The following is a 21,554-nucleotide window of genomic DNA, read 5'->3' as shown; positions in this document are numbered from 1 at the left end:
AAATAGTGACCACAGCGATGTCCCCAACTCAGGTATCAACTTGGGTTCCAAGAGCTCGATCGATGCCTAAGCACCCCCCGCCTTTTTTTCTTTTATCCCCCCCTGCTTCCCCTGTATGAAACCATTCCTTCTTCCAATTTCTTGATATAAATTGGCAGTTCTAAAGGAAAAGATGGACTCTATTTCAGGCAGCATTTTTACCTTACACTTGCCATAACTGGACGCAAATCAAGCCTTGGTACAGAACCAAGGGCGGTTGCAGCTGAAATAAAGCAGAATTGGTGAAAGACTGCCCGCGACAGCAAGATACAGAATTTCATAAGAAACACTGGCTGTCCTTGCTGTCATAAAGAGAGGCGTGAAACGAACCATCATACGTAGCTGTAGTTGCTTGTGTTGATCTAAAGAGCCGGTATAAAGTAGTCGCATACAAAATGGATCAGTTAGTTTATGTTTCGGAGCCATATTTAAATAAAACCCAAAGAAAACCTTTGCGGAGGTCTTCTTTGTCATTTAACTTGGGGAGTTTTTGCAAACACCCTTTCCATCTGCTGTGTCAAGACGTTAAGCAGATAGCGATACGTTTCACGTAAGACCTAGCTGAGAGGAATTGTGTAAGCGGCCGCCTGGGCGGGCTGCGGCCGAACAGCCTGGCTGACATGGGAGGCAGACTCAGCCTGTGGGTTTGCTCTTTTCCTGCAAATAGAAAGTGAAGTCGTTTGTGCAAGACAGGCTCTGAGGACCAAGTTACAAGGAAAGCTCTCGGGGGAGGTGGCGAAGGGGAGTGTTTAAGAATGAGCACAGGTAACACAGCGGGGAGGGTGTGCTGTGTCGTTCCTGTTAGGTACGGAGAAGTGCTCTCCAACGCAAGGGAAACGCACGTGCATTAAAATTGAGATGCAGCAAATGAGTCCTTAAATCTTGTAGTGAGAGATAGGATAGGAGTGGAAACAAGGGCTTAAATCTTGTGTTGCCTTTTCAAGCTCTTACGTGTTACGGAAAGAAGTATTCAGGAAGACAGGGGTGGTCCTAGAGCAGCTGTAGTAGAAGAGGCAGCGCAATCTCAATCTTGTTGGCCCAAATGTGTCCCTGGTCTCACCAAGGGGAGGTGTGAAATGGCCAGGCGGTGAGAAAAAAGGGTGCGATCAGTGTTTCAAAATGCGTTACGCAGTTACATTGCGTTGAGGCGGTGTTCTAATGGCTGAAGTGAAACCAACGGCAAGAACCTGAGACATTTTCTGGCTTTTCTCAGTATTGACAGATAAATATATTTTACTTCAGATCCAACACAACCATTCTCCAGGCCCCCTCACCCCAAAGTCGCTCTTGAGAGGGAAGACCCACAGCAAGTATGTAGGGCAGGTATAGGGTAAATAGTCTGGTATTTTTCTCCCAGCTCTGAACGCTGTATCACTTCCAGACTCTGTGAACTGGAAGTTGTTCCTTGGCCTTTGGTTCTTCTAGTTCTTGATGGAAGAGTGATCCGTTTAACTCCGTTTTGAAGCTGCTTTTACTTTCAGCATCCAAAAATGTCCTCTGTCAGTGAGTTCCACAACGTTTTTTCATGCAATTACTTTTATTTAGTTTTACAACACAATGTCCTAAATCTCATGCTGTAAGACAGTGATTGTTCACCATCTCTGGGTGAAATGACATGGTGACATGTCTGTGTCCTATTTGTTAGCTTCGCTCTTTACGGGAACAAACATTGCTTGGAAGAAATTAAGTCAAATTTCAGAAGGCAATGCATGATGCTATGCCAACGTTTGACCTTTGGGGTGTTTAACAAGACACCCTACAATATATCTCATTCTACAGCAGCATTATATATAATAAATGCATTTTATTTATAACTCCATTCTGTGTTTAAATGTCATAAATGTAACATAATTTGCAGATGGACTTTACTATCTGTCTTTTGCTTTATTCAAGTTAAGTCAACCCTCGATTATTTGAATACCCTCACCATATTTCATATTTCTGCTTTTATTAAGAAAAACTAGGGTTGTTTGTAAGGAATTTTTCTTTTAAGAACTTGAATAGTGATGAGCAATTTATTACTTTAAACTCCCTTCAGAGATTCCCTCAGTAAGTTTTCAGTGTCTCTCTTACCTGCAGCTTTCATGCAGTAACTTGTGGCCTCACCCCATGTCTCCCAAATGCAGAAGAATTTGTAATACACCACTTCAAGTTTGTAGATGGGGTGAAAAACTTCCTTAATGCCCCCTTGTATCTAAGGGAACTTAAACCCACACTTTCTTCCATGCAAGTACACTGGATATTAATCTATATTAAAGGAGGAAATAAGCTCTATGTTTCTTGTGGAGATAAAGAAAGACAACACAGGACTTGGAGATGAGAAGATTAATTTAAGATAGAGATAGCTTTAGTTTCTATGCCAAGAACTGTTTATTGAAAGCAGCCTTTGGGGAAAAACTGCAGTAATTTTCATCCCAATTTGACAGATGCCCATTCCTATTCAGGGTCTGGGCTACTGTACACTCTTGCCCTGTGCTGGGGGATTACCCGTGCTGTCACACAAGTCACACAGCTACTGGTGCTGCATGCACTGCAGGCGTCAGGGTCTAGCCCTTTGGCTACAAACCCAATGGTGTTGCAGATCTTAAAACTAAGCACTTTTCAAGAACCACATAAGCAAAGCAAGATGCAACAAGACCTAACTCAATTTCAGACACTGTTCAAAACTGCCATTCAGTATCTCTTTCCCGTCTCCTTGTATGCATTTTACCTTTCTCTGCCCCAAACAAATACAGTAAACAGGCCCATTTGAGCTGATAGCTTCTATTTTCAGTAGCAGCAAGGCCTCATGTCCACATATTCTGTGCCACTTCAGGCATTATCTTGAGATGTCTTATAAACATAATAGTCCTAGGTTTTCTCAGTAGTTAACAGAAGCAAATTTCTGCAGAGGGATTCTGAAAACCAGGGATTTGGAAAGCTGGAGTAACTACACACCTGACTTCAGCAGTGCAGGCATTTGTCTGCGCTTGGGCAGGATAGACGTTAGGTTCTTGAGCTGTGGATTACAGTGTGGGGGAGTTACATAAAGTCAATGATTAGGCTTAACATAAAGGCCTACATCCTTACTCAAAGGTTTTCCTTTGTATTGTTCCAAGTTCTCAGCTATTTGCACATGTACTTCCTTCTGTCTCATGTGAATTGTTTGATGTTCAAATTGGCTCTGGAGGAAGCTGAGTTCCAAAGACAAGTCAAATAGATAATACTTGAATGATTTCAAGAACAGCCAGAGACCAGACCAACAAGTTCCGCAGGTTGCCCTTGCCAGATCCGCTCAGCCTGAGAAAGCCTGCGCAACAGCCAGCCACCCACACCATCCACATCAGTTCCTCCCATACATAATCCAGAGGACAAAAAGAAAACACAGTCCTGAAAGATGAAATTTAACACGGGTAAAGGTAGTTCCTGAATGAAGCACACTTTAAGAGTTTAAAAAAAGAACCCAAAACGCTTTATTCAATAAGATTTTTTTACTTGAGTTTTTAGTGAGCACGGGAATAGTTTTCTGCCCATGATTATTTCGGCAATACTGATTTTTTACACTAATGGAGCTCCTATCATATTACAACTGGCCCTAACCAAAATTCTAACCTTTTTTTCCTTACTTAACCCTTAACTTGTTCCATTCGGCAGTCTAGGCAGACATCCTTAACAAAAACATCTAATAAAGAAGAGAATACAGAGCATGCTATCTTATTCTAGTTTACAGAATGCAACACATGGCACATCAGATTATTCCTTTCCAAAGGGACTACATAATAAAAAAAAAAAGAAAACAGCACCTTTCTTCTTAAAGCATATTCAAGTGAGTATTTTCATAGGTAAATTTTTTGCACTGCAGATTCAGATAATATTGCAGCAGAAGAGGGAAACATCATTTTAAAATTTCTTTTTCCTGCAAAATCCAAGTCGCTGCTTATTCATGAACGGTTGGGATAAAGATAACCATCCTTTAGTCCTCAAGTCTGTTATGAGACAGTACTTGTCAAGAGGTCCAACTGCTTTTTAAGTGAATCTTTGACTTTAATGAGCTTGGTAGCCTACAGGGCACAATTAGGTATTGTGATGAAGCTACAATGAATATGGCTTTCCTATGTTGATAACATCATCAAGTTTCACACAGGCAATCTGACAACTGATGGGGTTACAATCCTGCAGATACATCAAGTAATACATCTTTGCACACATAGATTACTTATGAAATTATTGCCATAGCACAAACCTGTTCCATTATTTATCTTATATAGAACAATTAGGACATACCTGCGCTACATTATGAAACAGCTACCCAAACCAAGTCAACAGGTTTTACTTAATACCACTAAACTTTTAGATAGCCTCTCTCAAACTTATCTAACAACACAACTCAGTATTTGAGTATATACTGACTAGGAATGCATTGTATTATTTAAGAAACAGGACGGAGCGAAATACCAGTCGGTACAAAGATTTTCCGTGCCTTTCCACAGAAGCTGAATCGCAGTGCTGGAATGACAATTTGCTGCTGTCTTAGATTATTCAGTCATCAGCAAAATTACATCAAAAGACTTACTTAAAATTCACAGTCAAGATGACGGAGGAAGTTTTTCCAACAGTACTAATTTTGGTTTCAAGTTTAAAGTAAAAGGAGGTAGAGCAGTAAGGTTCAACCCAATTTTACTGATGCCAGGTATATTTGCCAGTGGCCTGTGGGTTGTCTTGTAATGTGATATTTGAAGCGGGTTTGTTTCCATCAGTATGTGCGTGTAAGAAAACATCAACTGGTCTCCTGGTTTAATGTCTTCTCTTTTGTCATACCTGTAAAGAATAAAGAAGGCTTATTTACATTCCTCTCTTTACACAGTAAACATCTCCTTTATCACAAGGGCATACAGCATCCAAGATGAAACACAAAAGGAACTGTAACAGTCTCAGTTCTATCTCTTGATTAAATTAACTAGTACTGGAGGAGGAAACCGTATTTTTGAAGAGTTTAGGGAGCCAGTCATTCCGTGCAAGTCTTTCTGCCGCTATTGTGATACAAATCAGGACTCCTAGAAAGTTTCTCACTAGTCCTCTATTTGAGTTCTCTGGAGAAAGGACACCAAAGCCTAAGACTGTAGAAAACTGGACTCATTTTTAAGTTTTAGTCTACAAGAACTGTGGTTTGGATAAGTGTCGGTTTGGGGTTATTTTTGTTTGTTTGTTTTTTTAATTAAAAAAAATAAAAATGTTACAAGCCACTTTAGCAGAAACCTTTCTTTTCTGGTAGTCATGCATTAAAGTAGGACCCTCAGAGAATAACAGGGACAAGACTTCCTTGAACACTGTAGGAAAGAAAAAACAGCCTGGCAATTATAGTATTAGCTTGGCACTTGTTACTTCTGGGTTCAGTTCCCTGATCTACTACATGTTTGGGCAGGTCACTTTGGGTCAGCTTTTATAAACCTGTTTAGGTACCTATATATAACTTGTATATATATATGTGTATATATATATTTAAAAAAAAATATATAAAAAGTAACTAGTGAGTTCTAAAACTACTTAACATGTACACTTACAGTTATTTCTTAACAGGAGATATATTCAATCTAGTCATAGAGGGAATTTGTAACTTAAGCATTTGGTAGGGATGTGAAAGATCTAGGTTCCTCCAGTCTTCATCTATCTAGGCCCAGAACTGAAGTTTATCTCGCAGAGCTGTATGAACCTCTCTAATTTTCTAGAAATCGCAGCAGATTTCCCTCACCGTCTCATGAAGACACTGTTCTACTTTACAATAGTCATTTATTCAATCACCTGAAGAGAGTCAGGTGGAATTTATAGCCCAAGGGTTAGGATGCTTATACTGGACATGGCAGTCTGATCACGTCCTCAATCCAACAACTTCAAACGGGAAAAGTAAGATGTCTACCCCAAAACACTCTGTAGACCACTGTGGAGTGTACTTCCAAAAGGGGGAGACCTAGATTCAAAGCTTTGCTTTATATCCCCCCAAAAAATTCTACACTAATACTGTCCAGAAGACAGGTTACGAGGGAGGTTACATACCTTTAGGAGTGTTTATGACAAGACAGTCTTAGGCATCTAACTACAGAAGACAGTCCGTGCTCTATAACCCAAGTGAAAAGCAGTGCCCAGTTCTTCCCCTTTTCTGCTGCCCTTTTCTGTGAACCGTTTTCTGCCAGCTTTTGGAGGTCCTGTCCTTAGGCACCTGATGCCTCCCATGCATTTCACAAGCAACTTATTCAAGGCTGTGGCTTTTCTTACAGACATGGACACTGGTAGGGAAGTGGTGCAATCCCAACCCTACATACTCTTAAGTGCACCTAGGAGTAAATCCAGGCAGCATCTTTTGCTGTATGTGTATTTGCAGACCTGGCTTCTCATCTGCCTGAATTCTCTGTGAAAAACTGGAAACATTAATCTCAGTTTCTATTTTTACAACACTCCCTGACATACGAGTCATTAACATTTAAGATACTTAAAGCAAGTGCTCTACAGCAAACTAGAGGATTTGTACGGATTGTTAACTAAAATTTTGGCAACCCAAAACAGACCCCAGGCTGACAGAATCCAGAGGTGTCAATAAATATACCATATAATGCCAAATTTGACTTTGCACACTGCACAAGTGCCGCCTTCTTCTAAAAAAATTGCACACCAATTTCATCTACTATTTCCAAGAAGATCACAATACCACTTATGATGGTACACACATCCAAACTGGCAGAAGGAATGGCATACTTCATAACAACTTTACCAACTACTAATTTTGTATTTTCTTCATCAGCAAATAAAGGGCCTTTCATCTCGCTGCAAGCATTTCTGAATTTTACTATTTTTAAATACTTTAAGCTTACACAGCATATTTATTCCTGGTTCAAAGAAACCGCACTAATTGAAGACAAGATTATAATACCTGTTCTGTGTCAGAATCCGCATCAAGCTTCTTTCAATCACCCTTTGAAGAAAAATAATGGATCACCTGCATTTTTCTTGAGGCAAATAGATCTAATCTGAGCACACCACTGAAAGCTGTTAACTTTAAGACACTTTAATTTATGGACTGTAGTTATCCTGATGAATCATCAGCCTTCATAGCCACTCCATCCATAAATCCGTTTTCACCTTATGTTCACAGTCCACAAAGATGGTAAATTAGCTGTCACCCATCTGAAAGACCATCACTTGCTTGGATAAAAAGAAAATGGGCAGCTGGTGCCACTAAACTTTGCACTATTGTACTGTCAGACAAAGTGGTAGTCCTGTGTATGATGCTCAGTTGCAGATTTTGCCTGATTTTTTTAATGTGAAATTTTCTGACGAATCAGCCCTCCCTTAAGCCTTTTTTATGAGTAAATATAAAAGTGAGAGACACAAACTGGTCTGTAGCTCCAACACTATGAAACATCCATCAGTGACAAGGATATTATTTGTACACCTTCCAATCTCACTACACTCCAGCCTTGCAAGCCCAAAACAATTCAAAACCCACCACCTAAAAAAGCTCACTGAAATTAAGCATTGTATTTAGAGAGTAGAGTTGTATTTAGAATAGCATGTCTACTTAAGTATATTCAAAAAACAATTGGAACATTTTAGCTATCGTGTGTACTATTACAGAATCACAGAATGGTAGGGGTTGGAAGGGACCTCTGGAGATCATCTAGGCCAACCCCCTGCCAGAGCAGGGTCACCTACAGCAGGTTGCACAAGAACGCGTCCAGGCGGGTTTTGAATGTCTCCAGAATTGGAGACTCCACCACCTCTCTGGGCAGCCTGTGCCAGTGCTCTGCCACCCTCAAAGTAAAGAAGTTCCTCCTTATGTTTAGGTGGAATGTCCTATGTTCAAGTTTGTGCCCATTACCTCTTGTCCTGTCCCCGGGCACCACTGAAAAGATCCTGGCCCCATCCTCCTGACACCCACCCTTTAAGCATTTATAAGTGTTGATAAGGTCCCCCTTCAGTCATTTTTTTTCCAGACTAAAAAGACCCAAATCCCTCAGCCTTTCTTCATAAGAGAGATGTTCCAATCCCCTAACCATCTTGGTAGCCCTCTGCTGCACCCTCTCCAGCAGTTCCCTGTCCTTCTTGAACCGGGGAGCCCAGAACTGGACACAGCACTCCAGATGCGGCCTCACCAAGGCAGAGTAGAGGGGGAGGATGACCTCCCTCGACCTGCTAGCCACACTCTTCTTGATGCACCCCAGGATGCCATTGGCCTTCTTGGCCACAAGGGCACATTGCTGACTGATGGTCATCCCGTTGTCCACCAGGACTCCCAGGTCTCTTTCCACTGAGCTGCTCTCCAGCAAGTCAGCCCCCAACCTGTCCTGGTGCATGGGGATATTCCTCCCCAGGTGCAGCACCCTACGCTTGCCCTTGGTGAATTTCATAATGTTCCTCTCTACCCAACCCTCCAGCCTGTCCAGGTCTCTCTGTATGGTAGCACAGCTTTCTGGTGTGTCAGCCACCCCCCCAGCTTTGTGTCATCGGCAAACTTGCTGAGGGTGCACTCATCAGGGTGATGATGAGGGTGCACCCTCATCCAGGTCATTGATGAATATATTGAAGAGGACTGGACCCAGTACTGACCCCTGGGGAACACCACTCGTCACTGACCTCCAACTAGATTCTGTGCCCCTCATCACGACCCTCTGAGCTCTTTCACTTGTATATCTATCTATCACTTGTACTCTAATAGTTTAATATCTCCTCCTGACTGTTCACGGCTTAAGACTTTCTCTAGACTGAACACGCAAAGAACAATTTGAAATAAGCATTGTATTGGTAACTGTGAAGCCAATTCAGCTTTAAACTGTTCATACCATCACAATATTATGAGAGAGCACAGAAACACAATACAGCATAGCGAGCTTGATGATTTTTATAATTCCCCCAGAAGCATTCCCTTCTTCCTCTTTACTTCCAAATTACTTTTCTCTCTAAACATAACAATAATTAAATTGTGTTTGTTTCTCTGATTCTGGAGACTGTAACTACGAAAAAAGGACTCCATGCTCAGAGCACTTCTTAAATCAAAATCTGCTTGTATTGCTTCTGTTTTGTGCAAGTATAAAGTAAGGCTTTGTGTCATTTTCTGCTGAATCATTTTCATTAAGATGACATTTTAAATCAGAAACCTACACTTCACCATTTTTTTGGTCTGCATCCTGAAAAGCAAACAATGCCTTCCCACAAATGTCTCCTACTGTTCATTTAAATATTTTGATTTCTTAAAACTGTGTGTACATTACTGCTGGTCATGGTAACAAAGCACTCAACTGCTTTCTCTCAGAGCTAATGTGACCGATAGTCCCCAACAGCAGCCTCAATGCCATCTTATGTGAAGGATGTTCCACGTAAAAATGGACTTTGAATATTAATACACAGATAAGCACATCATTTAAAAACAAAATGAGAAGATGCCACCACAACTATAGATACTGTTCTGCCAAGAGCAGAAAAACATTCATTTACATCTGTTTTATACAAGATCTAGTGAGATATCAAACGTAACTGCATTAAAGATGTTGGTGTTTTAGTAAGCTAACATTTTTTGCACTGTTTCTGATGTCTTTAAAAGATTCTACACTATTTAGGCAAACGAGAACCAACAAAAACAACTAAAAAACATCGCAGTGCTCATATTTCTGAAATGGCAGCACTGCATTCATCAAAATTCTCTGAAGATTCACATTGTTCTTGACCTGGCTTAATAAATAAGCTATACCAGAAACCATGTCTGTGATGCTTGCTCCTGTGCATATACAAAAAAGGAAAACGCAGTCTCTTGCCTGTCTTCAGATGAAAATACCCGTTCATAACATACCTCCAATCTGAATTGATTTCTAGAAACCGAGAAACTCCTGTCTGTGCTGCAGCCACGTCGATATGAACAGACACGTCTATATAAATAAAGAAAACAAAATACAGTTTCAAAATTCTTCTAAGAACACTGATTAATAAATTAACAAAACAGTAATAGAAAAGATGCACGTAAATACTGTGAAAAAGTAATATCCAATGCATGTAAAGATATAGTAACAAAAAACCCCACAACTGAAATTAGGTGAACATACCTCAAACCAGCTTTACATACCTGCTGTTGAAGGTACCAACTCATGCAACTTCTGAATTGCCACTCCTCCAGGATAATTGAAATGTGAAACATACAAAGATGTTCCTGAATAAGCAGCATTAACTACAAGATGCATTATAACAAAGAAAGATCCAAGTTTGTACAGCCAGGATTTCCGGTAGTTATTCAGACTGTTGAGGGAGGGAGGGGAAAAATGAGTAAGAATAAACTTAATTCTTCTTTCATACTGGTCATTGACCATTGTGACAGAACTTTTATGAGAATTCCACTGCTAGATAATAAAGATTAATGCAAACTTTATTATTCCATGTGTATGGAATGCATTTATTATCCACTTCTAAGAGACTAGCTTCTAGTGACATTTAAATTAGAATATTCTCGTTAACAAAGCTAATACAAGCTCAACAATAAAGCTAAGTATTTCTGTATTTAACATGTTTAGCTATGAACGTATTCTCTTTCAAAGAACTTTAAAGTTTGACTTCAATTTGTTTACTCAATATATCCAAGTTTAACTTTTTAATACAAACTCCATGTTTCATGAGCCCCACCTGTATGTTAAACTATCTCCTAAGGTAAGTTAACAATACAGTAGTACACTGGAATTTGTCTTTTTCTCTGGCAGATAAAATAAACTGAATTGTAACAGCATAACAGTAAAATCAGGGCTCTATTCTCCAATCTGCCCCAGACTTGTCAAATGGTCCTGTCAAATCATTTAACTTTTCTATGTCCCCATTTCCCTCATTAGTCAAACAGGTACAATGATACAGATCTCCTTTGTAAAGCCAGACCTATAAGATCTCAAGACAATCCAGATTCCAAGTGCATAAAAATAGTAATAATGAGTTTTGCTTTTCTTTTGCATTTTCAGAGAAAACAAATAAACAGAATTTTGAACTTACATTCTTGAGCACATTTTAGCAGCCACTATGTTGAAGACAGGGAAAGTATATATGATAAAACGCAGCTCTTTGTGCGGGAGAAACGAATACAAGAAAATAAAGCCCAGTGCTGGCAAAAGTAATATCCGAGTTCTCTTTTCTGCTACACCTAAAGGTAAGAATATAATGCTGCATCCCAAAGCACGAGGCAGGGCTGAATAGAAATACCACAGGAAAGGGGAGGTCTTCCAAGTGAAAAGGAGAGTTAAGGATGTTTTCACTGCTAACAAGTGAAGTAACTATTCTTTACAGTAGTAAGTGCAAATATAGCAAATACGCAGTATACTTTTTGTAGATCATATTCTTCCAGGCATTTGTTTTCCTGCCTTAGTCTTTGAAAAATAAAAGCAGTTGCCTAATGACATTCACACCACCCAACAGAGGGACATCAAATGGCGCTAATGAAGGATAACATGAAAAACCAAGGGGAAGAGACCTGGCTTTACATTGGTAGAACACAAAGAAGCAAGAAGGAACAGTCAGCACTGGAAAGTTAAATTTTAGGGAAAGACCTAAGAAACAGACATTATTTCAAAAGCTTCAAATAATGAAATCCTAGATGAAAAGTAGGATTTAACACCATAACCAAGTCTCAGGAATAGGTTACATCAAGTCTTTGCTTTGGCTGGTAGTGTTTAATAAATCTTTTTCCCTGGACGTTTCAAAGGATACTCCCCAGTCGGAACTTTTGTTTAAAATTGTGTTATACCAGAGCACTTTCCCCTCAGGCCACACAAGTTGCCTCCAAAATAGAGAATCCACAGCAACTGTTAGCCCTAAAAGAATTAAAGAAATACAAATCTGTGTGAATTAAAAACTAGGGAAAAGCAAACTAGCACATCCAAACTGCACATTTACTGATGAGATCAACATAAACTGGAACATGCATTGTAAGCCAATGTCACCCAAAGCCACAGAGAAGGCTGAATCTGTCTGTCTTGCAGTGGAAACACAGGGGAGGGAGGCACTTCTCAATAGAAGTCTTAACAGAAGCATGTTAGGTAGGAATCTGATTGAGATTCACCCCGATCCAATCTCAGGTGTGAAAACAGTGGTTTAATTAAGGTTTGCTTTCAAAGAATATTAGAGCATTAAATGTAATGAATGGCAAGAAACCTGGGTTAACTTCAAATGGTACTAAATAGATTTTTATTGTAAAGCTGGTAAGTTAAGAAAAGCAATCTCTGGAAGTTTGCTATTGTTTATTAGGGTGGGAGGGAAGGAGGATAAGGGAGGAAAGGCAAAAAGACAGAAGAGCAGCAAATCTGTCAGCTTCATCTCCTCCACTCAGCTCTACGAAAACTGCTCTGGTATTTAAGAAGTTTGCCCAGAGGGTGAATGGGAGTACCAGTGACTAATTGCCATTGGACCTCCAGACTCTTAAGCTGTGAGGTGCCTCCAAACGCACATGGCATGATCTTTTATTGTTTCACGCTGTGGAAGGGACAGCACACTACCAGAGGTCATCATCAGGCATCTGACAACAACATTTTTCATTAGGTAGGCTGACAGAGAAGTTTAGAGTATTTACGTGCATATGTATGAGTCTTCCATGGACAGGTAGACAAAGAGATTTTCAACCTCTCTAGCATGGATAATCACTTAAGCTATTAAAATTAATGTAATAAAGAAACAGAACTGAACTGTGACTCTCCCCACAACCCTCTTGCTCGATATCCCTATCTGTCACACTCTTGTATTTCATCCTGGGATTCAGCTTATCGTCATGGCAATAGATAACACAGCTGATAATGCACATCTAGCTACAGACAAATACTCATTATACTAAAGTCAACCTGCACATCTAAGCCTTTTTAAGACCAGGCCATCACACTGTAAGCATCTAAAAGTGGGGGTCATAGTATCTTTCTACTGCTCTGTTCACACCTATTTCCTCACACAGAAATTTTCAAAGAAATAAATACCCTTCTCATATTACTAGCAAATGGAATCAATCAAACAAAAAAAGCCCTAAGGGCCAGGTCAGCAGAGAAGTCAGTCAAATCTCCAGACTTCTGTTGAATTTAATATGTGGCATTTGATTTTTCCAAGCAAATACTTACCCAACCAAAAAGTTCCAGCAGGAACAGCATGGGAAAGCACCTTGAAAACGGAGATTCTTTTAGTTAATAACGTCACCAGGAGCATAAGGCCTAAGAATATGCAGAGCTCTGATCTGAAGACTATAATTGCCAAAGCTGAGAACCAAATGAATGGCCTTTGCTTTTGCTGTATCCAAAACGTCAATGCCAGGAGCACTGCAAAAATAAATAAAGCACACCATCTGACACACTGAACTATTCATTTTCTAAAGGGCAACATTCTTCTCAATGCTAGTGTCTTGTTCCTCTAACTTCCCATCAATCCTCACTTGGTCTTCCTACTGTTTCTAGTCCAGAAATTCCCTGTTAGAGAAATGTAACTTGGAAAAACGCACAACTTTCTACTGTTGACACTTAAGTTATTAGGAAAAGTATAACCCCAGAAGGAACACATGGGAACTCTTCCTAGACAGCATATTCAATAGCTTTTGGGAAAAAAAGAAAAACAAACATTAAGGGAATACTAAAAGCCTTCCAAACTATGATTCATAATTAGTATTGCTCAGTATCAGCTGAAGAGTTAGTTTATTCTCTTGGCTGTATCCTGTATTCATGATAACAGTGAGCCATTTCAAATATGAAAACGAGACTACAGACTACTGCTCAGGGAGAAAAAAAACTATAAATCCATTTGCATGGTTAGCTGGAGTCACACTGTATCTCTACAGATGAAGTTGCCTCTACTTTTTCACAGTTTAAATCACATGATAACACTGACTACATAGTAAAGCGGTCAAGATCCTACAGAAAATGTGTGAAGTATTAACAGTACAAAAACGTGAAACAACTTGTATTTTTTAATACCCACAGAAATTGTCTGAGAAGCTTACTACTACACGGTGTTTATTTGACAATCCAACTTCCTTTTTTTTGTATGTCAGTTCTGATCTATACAGGTTCTTACGCCAAGCTTGTGATTTTATTAGTTGAACAACTTGCACTGAAGCACTGACTCAGCTAATATCTGTCACGTGTGGTTAATCTTCCCTCTCATCATCTCTGGGGAAAAACTGTATGTGTAGAGTACGGTTTTGACTTCCCCCCGGCTTTTACTTAAGTGTACAAACTGCTACATTTGTAGATAACTCCAGAAGAGAAAGGTGGAGATGCTGCAGTGGGAGTTTGTTCCACAGTCTCATGAGAAAGCTGTTTCCCTTGTAGAGTAAGTTCACAGATTTTTTTTTTTTTTTAACTGCAAGTGTACCTACTGCCTTTTCAATAGCTCTGTTTTATGCATCAGATATGTGTACCCTAACCTCTAGTCAATCAAAGCGATCTGACAAACTCCACGTATGCTCAGTTTCAGTAAAACTTGATTCAACAGTCATTTTAAGAATGGTAAAAAAAGGAAATAAACAAATCACAACTGCTTAAGTTTTCTAATCTTGTTATCACACTATTTAACCAAGTACATATATTAATTTGGTCTGACCACGCATTTTCTGTGCTTTAACTATTGATACATTTGAGAAGAATTTTTATATTTTAAAATTATTACCATGCGAATACTTACCAAAAGGAAGTGCAAACACATTAGGGAGAGTTCGTGTACAGTAAAACATCAAATGAAACTGAGTAACAGTGATGAGACAGAAGATTGTTGATGTAGTTGCTCCAAATTGCTTTCTAACTTCTTTCTGCAACTTCCATAACGTGTAAATCACACTGAGCCCCAAGCTTCCTCGGACTATTGGAAGAATAAAAATGGGACATAAGAGTCATATTAGACAGATCACTGATGTTACATAATGTAACAGGAAGAAGTCACGAAGAATAACACTGAACATATCACAGTATAACCCACTTCAAAGAAAAGAAAAACAACAAAAAACAAAATGAAAATGTCCACATTAGTTTAGCTATTTTAATGCACCTTTAATTTGTCTGATACTTTTGCACAAAGATCAATGAGTCTATGCCCAAGTTAAACAATATTTTCTGAAGCATACACGGAAGCACACATGGGAGTGTATTCTCTGAATACCACTTGCTTTTTCTACACTGTCTAACATTTATTAGTGCAGACCTTCTCTGTGCTGTTAGTTACCCCAAAGAGGAGGTGGTCTAAGCATCTACAGTTTGCAAAATCCATCATTAAGGAAAAGAGTATTTTAACCATTGGTCCAACACTGAATGTTACAACAATGTCACCCGTTAGTCCATCTCTATTCTGAGGATTTAAAGTTCTCATACCTATCAGCTGGGAGTAAAATTTGGACATTCTTAGCACAGAAAGTACATATATAGCTGGGCTGGAAAGAGCAGCAATAAAAATTGGTCCAAGGAACGTTCTTGGGACAACTCCAGGAAATTCATGATGGTCATACTGCAAAAAGGAAAATCTAAGTAAGCTAGACAAATCAGAAACAAAGGAAAACTGGGATAAATCATGGAATGGTTTGGGTTGGAAGGGACCTTAAAGATGATCTTGTTCCAACCCCCACCCCCCCACCCCCATCATGGCATATGTACACTTCATTTATCCTACTCATACAACAGGGAATTCTGATCTTTAACAGTGTCCAAGAAAGAACACCTTCCTTCCCATTTACCTTATCCAAGTCCAGTTGATGGTACACCACATCATGGATAGCTTGTAGGTTAAAGCTTTCCTCTACTTTTGTAAAAGGACAAACAGTTAAATGAACAAAAGCCACAACAATAATCAGCAGCAGCAATGGGAATGACCGTCCACTCGAGCTCCTCTTCTGAGCCATCTTGGGTTCCAAGTTCACATAAAATCTAGTATTGTTAAAAAGAAAATTAAAAGAAAATACATTAATAACACAGCATGAAGTGTACAAGCAGAAAAAGAGAGATTGATAACGCAAGGAAAACATACTACAGTAGTGTAAAAGTTTAAACAAAGACTAATAAACCAAATAATCCACCCAATTTATTTTTTTTGATACATTCAATGAATCAAGTGGATACCCAAAAATATATTTAGGCTGCATTTCAGGATTTAGGCTACCTCCTGTAAATGTAAAAGTTCTAGTTTTCACCTAAAAAACTTCATGACAATATAGACCCTACTTAAAGTATTTCCCTTTGTGTTCCGTACTGCCACCACTGCTAAGAGTGACACCTCAATTATGTCTGCGTTTTGTGGGAGAGACAGCTTCATAATTTACTCTCACTTTAATCACAGAATCATTTAGGTTGGAAAAGACCCTTGGGATCATCGAGTCCAAACATCACCTCCACTCTACAAAGTTCTCCCTTACACCATATCCCTTAACACCACATCTAAACAACTCTTAAACACATTCAGGGATGGTGACTCCACCACCTCCCTGGGCAGCCTCTTCCAGTGTCTGACCACTCTTTCTGTGAAGAATTTTTTCCTAATGTCCAGTCTAAACCTACCCTGCTGCAGCTTGAAGCCATTCCCACTTGTTCTATCGCTAATTGCCTGTGAGAAGAGACCAGCATCAACCTCTCTACGATGGCCTTTCAAGTGGTTGTAGAGAGTGATGAGGTCTCCCCTCAGCCTCCTCTTCCTCAAACTAAACAGTCCCAGCTCCTTCAATTGCTCCTCATAAGATTTAGCCTCCAGGCCCTTCACCAGCTTCGTTGCCCTCCCCTGCACTCGCTCCAGCACCTCAATATCTCTCTTATATTGAGGTGCCCAGAACTGGACACAATACTCAAGGTGTGGCCTCAGCAGTGCTGAGTACAGGGGGACAATCACCTCCCTCCTTCTGCTGGTCACACTATTTCTAATACGAGCCAGGATGCCATTGGCCCTCTTGGCCACCTGGGCACACTGCTGGCTCATGTTCAGCCGCTTGTCAATTAGAACCCCCAGGTCCTTTTCTGCCGGGCAGCTCTCCAGGCACACTTCCCCAAGCCTGTAGCGATGCATGGGGTTGTTGTGGCCCAAGTGCAGGACCCGGCACTTGGCCTTGTTGAAGCACATTCCATTAGCATTGGCCCACCGGTCCAATCTATCCAAGTCTCTCTGTAGAGCCTCCCTATCCTCACGTAGATCAACACTCCCGCTTAGCTTCGTGTCATCTGCAAACTTGCTGATGATACACTCTATGTCCTTACCAAGGTCATTAATAAAGATGTTAAACAGAAATGGTCCCAACACCGAGCCCTGAGGGACACCACTTGTGACCGGCCGCCAGCTGGATTTAACTCCATCGACCACCACTCTTTGGGACCGCCCATCCAGCCAGTGCTTGATCCAGCAGATCGTATGCTCATCCAGGCCACGAGCCGCCAGTTTTTCCATGAGAATTCTATGGGGGACAGTGTCAAATGCTTTTCAAAAGTCTAGGTAGACAATGTCCACAGCCTTTCCCTCATCCAATAGCATCAATCGCATGCTTGATTTGTACATGACAACTCTCTCATCTGTCTAGGACTCCGAAACCAGTGGAAGAGGAACCATGAGGATAAGAAATTGCTCAGAATACTTTAATCTTTTAAGGTCGCCAGCGACTACGTCTGGACTAGGCGAGTGAAGGATGAATCCCCTTCGGCACCCACACCATATAAAACAGCCCAAATCCCATCCTTCACACTGCTACCCAGAAACAAAGGTCATCTCTCCCTAGTGCTTTGCTTCACAACACTGTGCTGAGCCATTCTTAAGGTAGTATTTATGATGCATTTTATCATGATGATAAAAATCACATGTCCAGGTGATGCCAGAGCAAATAAAGCATAGGTATAGTCATGGGTAAACCACTAATTTTTTTCTGGTTTCAGATTAGAAACCAGTAAAAAAAAAAAAAAGTTATTTTCTGTGACCATTTCCAGCAAAAAAGTGGTAATCTATTTCATGTTCTTCTAATTTAAGCTTCCCACTTTTTGTAAGTTTACAATTTAAGAAAAGACGAGGGATTTTGGTTATTGTTATTCTTGTTCTGTTCTCACAGAAACAGAACTTTAAAAATAGCGCCTTTAAGGTAAAACTGAACTTTTGGTTAGAGATGTTTTCTCCTGTATTTTGGTCTAAATATGTCCACCAAAAAGATCTAATATAGTTGGCAGATTTTCTAGGATCACTAAGCAGCTGCCCCCTAGAGGTACCTTTTCCTGAACTGACATTTGTCCTGCTCATTAGTAAAAATAAAAAAAGAGTGAACTAACGCTCCCTATTGTCACAGCTAACACCAATAAACCCCAAAATTTGTATACTTCCTGTAAACTGCCTGAATCTGCATATTATTTTATATATCTCACCGATTGCATTTTTTCTCATGATTGCTGCTGTTATAGACTGTAACTGAAGCTCTAACCCTCAGCTCAAGACAAGAGAGTTCTGTGGTAGGTCCTTACGATTTTTGGCTTGTTTTGCGATGTTAAAAGCCTAAATAAACACAACACCCCAGGAAGCATGAATACGTCTTTTTAACCCGTGCCTAGTATTACTTCTTTATGAGGACAGATGAAAGGGGGTTATGCTACGACAGAATCCTTTTCCCATAGCAGTAGTAGAAGAGGTATGGGACTGCCATCAGGAGCACTTCAAGGAGTGTTTGGTAGGAATTAAGCCTCTGCACAGGCTATTTATTCTTGTCTCTAGAAAGCTCTCTTGCTGAATTCTCCCAGTAAGTACAGAGGCATCTCAAGGTTCTGACCAAAGTTACCCAAGAGAAAAATGGACACTGCAGGATCAATCTACCACTGCATATGGCAACACAGGCGTTTGAGCAGCTTGCGTGTCATGTAGAGCGGCGTGTAACATACCAGTAAGGTGGGGATTCCTCACTCCCAACTCCCAGCTTCTTAACATTTCAGATATTTTAGGACACACTGAATCCTTGTAAAAGAACCTAAGTGCCAAGAAGCTCTATTTTTTCCTTCTTAACTATATCAGCTGTGTAATAAAAAGATATTACCTTCACCTACAAATACGGCATTCATTATACTCTGACCACTCTACCATATAGTCTGCTCTTGATAGCTTTACCTGATCACCACATGATTAATCAATCCGCAACTTCCTAAATCATCAGAATGACAGCAAAGCTAAATATCCCATACACAGTTTATCACAAAGCTTTTTTTTTTTTTAATCTCATTGACTCCAATCCTTTTGTATGCCTGAAGAAAGTAAGCTTGCCAGCATACTCATACATTTTGAAGATAATTATCCGCATTATACATACTGAAATTCCCTGAAGGGAAATGCTCTGAAAGATAAAAAAAAACAAAGCATGAAGACAACACCTAGGTTTCTGAGATAAAGCCTAATAAATTTAGTGGGCTTGTCAAGACTCAAAATAAAATGCTCTGTCAAAACCCGATGCTGACAAACCTCAAAAATCAAGTGGGATTTATGAAGACATATAGACACTGGATTTGATGTTTACTACAAATTTGCTATATAAAGGCAAAATACTTGCAATTACAACTTTTATTTTTAAGTGCCAAAACCACAGAAACAGATTTTCACTTAATAAAAATATTTTAATAATGACGGTTAGAGGAATGTTGTAGGCAAATACAGATAGTTTTACTCATCATTAACATTCTGATGACTTTAGAAGAATCCTCCTCAGACCTGTACAACATAGCCACATTTACTCCCACCCCCAATGTCTGCATCAAGACTGAATTATAGGAGTGGAGATTTTCAACACAAGGAATTCCCCCTTGCTGGGATTAAGCTGGGTGAAAATAAATTGTATTCTCACATTAAAAAAAGGCTGAAACGCTTTTACTGGAAATCATTTACTCTTTTCCTATGGAGGTGTGGTTAGTTGCAAGATTATTCTTTTCCCCCATGAAAAATCTACCAAATTTGTCTCTCATGTTTACACTCTTTAGTGTAAGCATGTCAGAGTTTGGCAGCCAAACTGCATGTTGAATCTGTCTACAGAGATTGCATTTCACTCCCTTGCAGGCTCTGTATGGAAACACGTGAGCAGAACCACACCAACGGCATCCCACCATGAAGCCCTGCCTCTTTGACTTCATCTAGACTTGGTAAAACCTATCTATGATTGTCCTGTAAGGACAGAGTATGTCTAGAAGAGTGGGAACAGGACCTGAAGAATCACAGAGCGGCTTGGGTCAGAGGGGACCCTAAAGACCATCTAGATCCAACCCCCTGCCATGGACAGGAACACCTCCCACTAGACCAGGCTGCTCATAAACCTACATAAAGACTAAGGGACAAGTATCTTATGTTGTATTATCTTCAGTTTTCATGGTTTTTTTTCTATGCTTTATAGCTCTTCCAACTTTGCTCTACGGCTGACTTCTGAATGAGGTCGTATTTAAACCTTGTACCTGCTGGGATTGCTTTTTCTTCTTTTTTAAGAAGGAACGGGGCATTTGCTACCCTTAGATACATTTCCTGATGAATATGGGGACTGGCTAAAAAAAAAGAAATTAAGACAAAATATTAAAGCTGAGGCAGGCAATGAAGCCTGGGACTGCACTGGCTACGAAGGTACTACTATGAAGACAACGCCACTCTTCGGAGTGGGGAAGAAACGCACGGAATGCTCTCGACTGAAAGAAAAATACCCCAAAACCCCCCCAAACGCCCTGCTGCCCCCAAGCTGGCCGGCCCCCCGGCTGCCGCCACTCCCAGCCCCGGCTAACGGCCGTGCCGCGCGCCCGCCAACCGCCGACAGCTGCGCGCGCGGGGCGGTTTAACGTTCCTCGCCACTGCCCGCCCCGCTTCACGGCCGCTCCCAGGCGGCCCGGGGGTGTTTTAGGACGAGACCGCGGCACCATCCGCCGCTTCTGAAGCCATCGGCACCCCCGCGGCAGAGGCGGCGGCCCAACCCCGCCCCGCTCCCTCCCAGCCGCCCGGCGGGGGGGCCGCAGCCCGGCGCCTCCGCAGGGGACGGGGCTCCCGGAGGCGACGTCCGGCACGAACACAACCCAACGAACGGGCCCGTCGGCAGACTCCCCACTCCCCCTCAAACACAACCGTTACCACCCGCCTCGGCCCGGCCCGTACTCACCGTTCGGCGCCCACGTGGCCACCCCGCAGAGGGCGCCGGCAGGAGGCGGTGTGTGCGGGCACAGAGACGGCCCCCTGCCCACGTGACCGCCCCCCCGGCCGGCCATGTTAGGTGCGGGCAGAGCGCGCCCCCGCCAGCAGCGGGACTCCCAGGCGGCTGCCAAAGACAAATGGCGGCCGGGCCTGAAGCCCTTGCAGGTCTCGCGCCTGCCCGCTCTCATGATGGCGGCGGCGGGCAGTGCTTCCCCCGCCGGCTCCCTGCCCCGTCCCCTCCGCGCAGCTCTCTGCGCACGCGGAGCACTCCCATTGGCCCGCAGCGTGGCGAGCGCCGATTGGACCACGTTCCTCCGGCTCCCCCCGCCTCCGCCAACCAGCGCCTGCGGCTGGAGCCTGTGTGGGGCTGACGCGGAAATCTGAATGGAGCTCGCGGGCCGGTTGCTACGGGG

General features: G+C 41.4%; 1 protein-coding gene and 1 long non-coding RNA gene across 5 annotated transcripts; one reads left to right on the top strand and one right to left on the bottom strand.

Annotated features, from left to right (window-relative positions):
- Positions 1 to 3,727: 3,727 nt before the first annotated feature.
- On the bottom strand, positions 3,728 to 21,367 carry ALG12 (ALG12 alpha-1,6-mannosyltransferase). Of its 4 annotated transcripts, XM_054206896.1 has the most exons (11): positions 21,110 to 21,367; positions 17,226 to 17,419; positions 15,722 to 15,911; positions 15,363 to 15,495; positions 14,683 to 14,856; positions 13,131 to 13,325; positions 11,740 to 11,843; positions 11,029 to 11,252; positions 10,124 to 10,293; positions 9,854 to 9,929; positions 3,728 to 4,836 (listed from the first exon to the last, which is right to left on the bottom strand). In XM_054206896.1, exons 3-11 carry the CDS (start codon positions 15,884 to 15,886, stop codon positions 4,605 to 4,607), a joined length of 1,473 nt encoding a protein of 490 aa, XP_054062871.1. In that variant the 5' UTR covers positions 15,887 to 15,911; positions 17,226 to 17,419; positions 21,110 to 21,367; the 3' UTR covers positions 3,728 to 4,604. The 4 variants fall into 4 exon arrangements, with proteins under 4 accessions (XP_054062871.1, XP_054062864.1, XP_054062881.1 ...); XM_054206889.1 differs by lacking the exon at positions 17,226 to 17,419 and having other exon boundaries at positions 21,110 to 21,366; XM_054206906.1 differs by lacking the exons at positions 17,226 to 17,419; positions 21,110 to 21,367 and adding an exon at positions 20,424 to 20,537.
- Positions 3,740 to 20,490, top strand: LOC128911668 (uncharacterized). Its single transcript, XR_008467133.1, has 4 exons — positions 3,740 to 3,844; positions 10,998 to 11,182; positions 14,251 to 14,331; positions 17,543 to 20,490. It is a non-coding gene; the product is annotated as an uncharacterized LOC128911668 (long non-coding RNA).
- Positions 21,368 to 21,554: the final 187 nt, after the last annotated feature.

Source organism: Rissa tridactyla, chromosome 1 (genome assembly GCF_028500815.1).
Source record: "Rissa tridactyla isolate bRisTri1 chromosome 1, bRisTri1.patW.cur.20221130, whole genome shotgun sequence".
In the NCBI taxonomy this organism is placed as follows: domain Eukaryota; kingdom Metazoa; phylum Chordata; class Aves; order Charadriiformes; family Laridae; genus Rissa; species Rissa tridactyla.
This window is presented reverse-complemented; position numbering and strand designations above follow the sequence as displayed.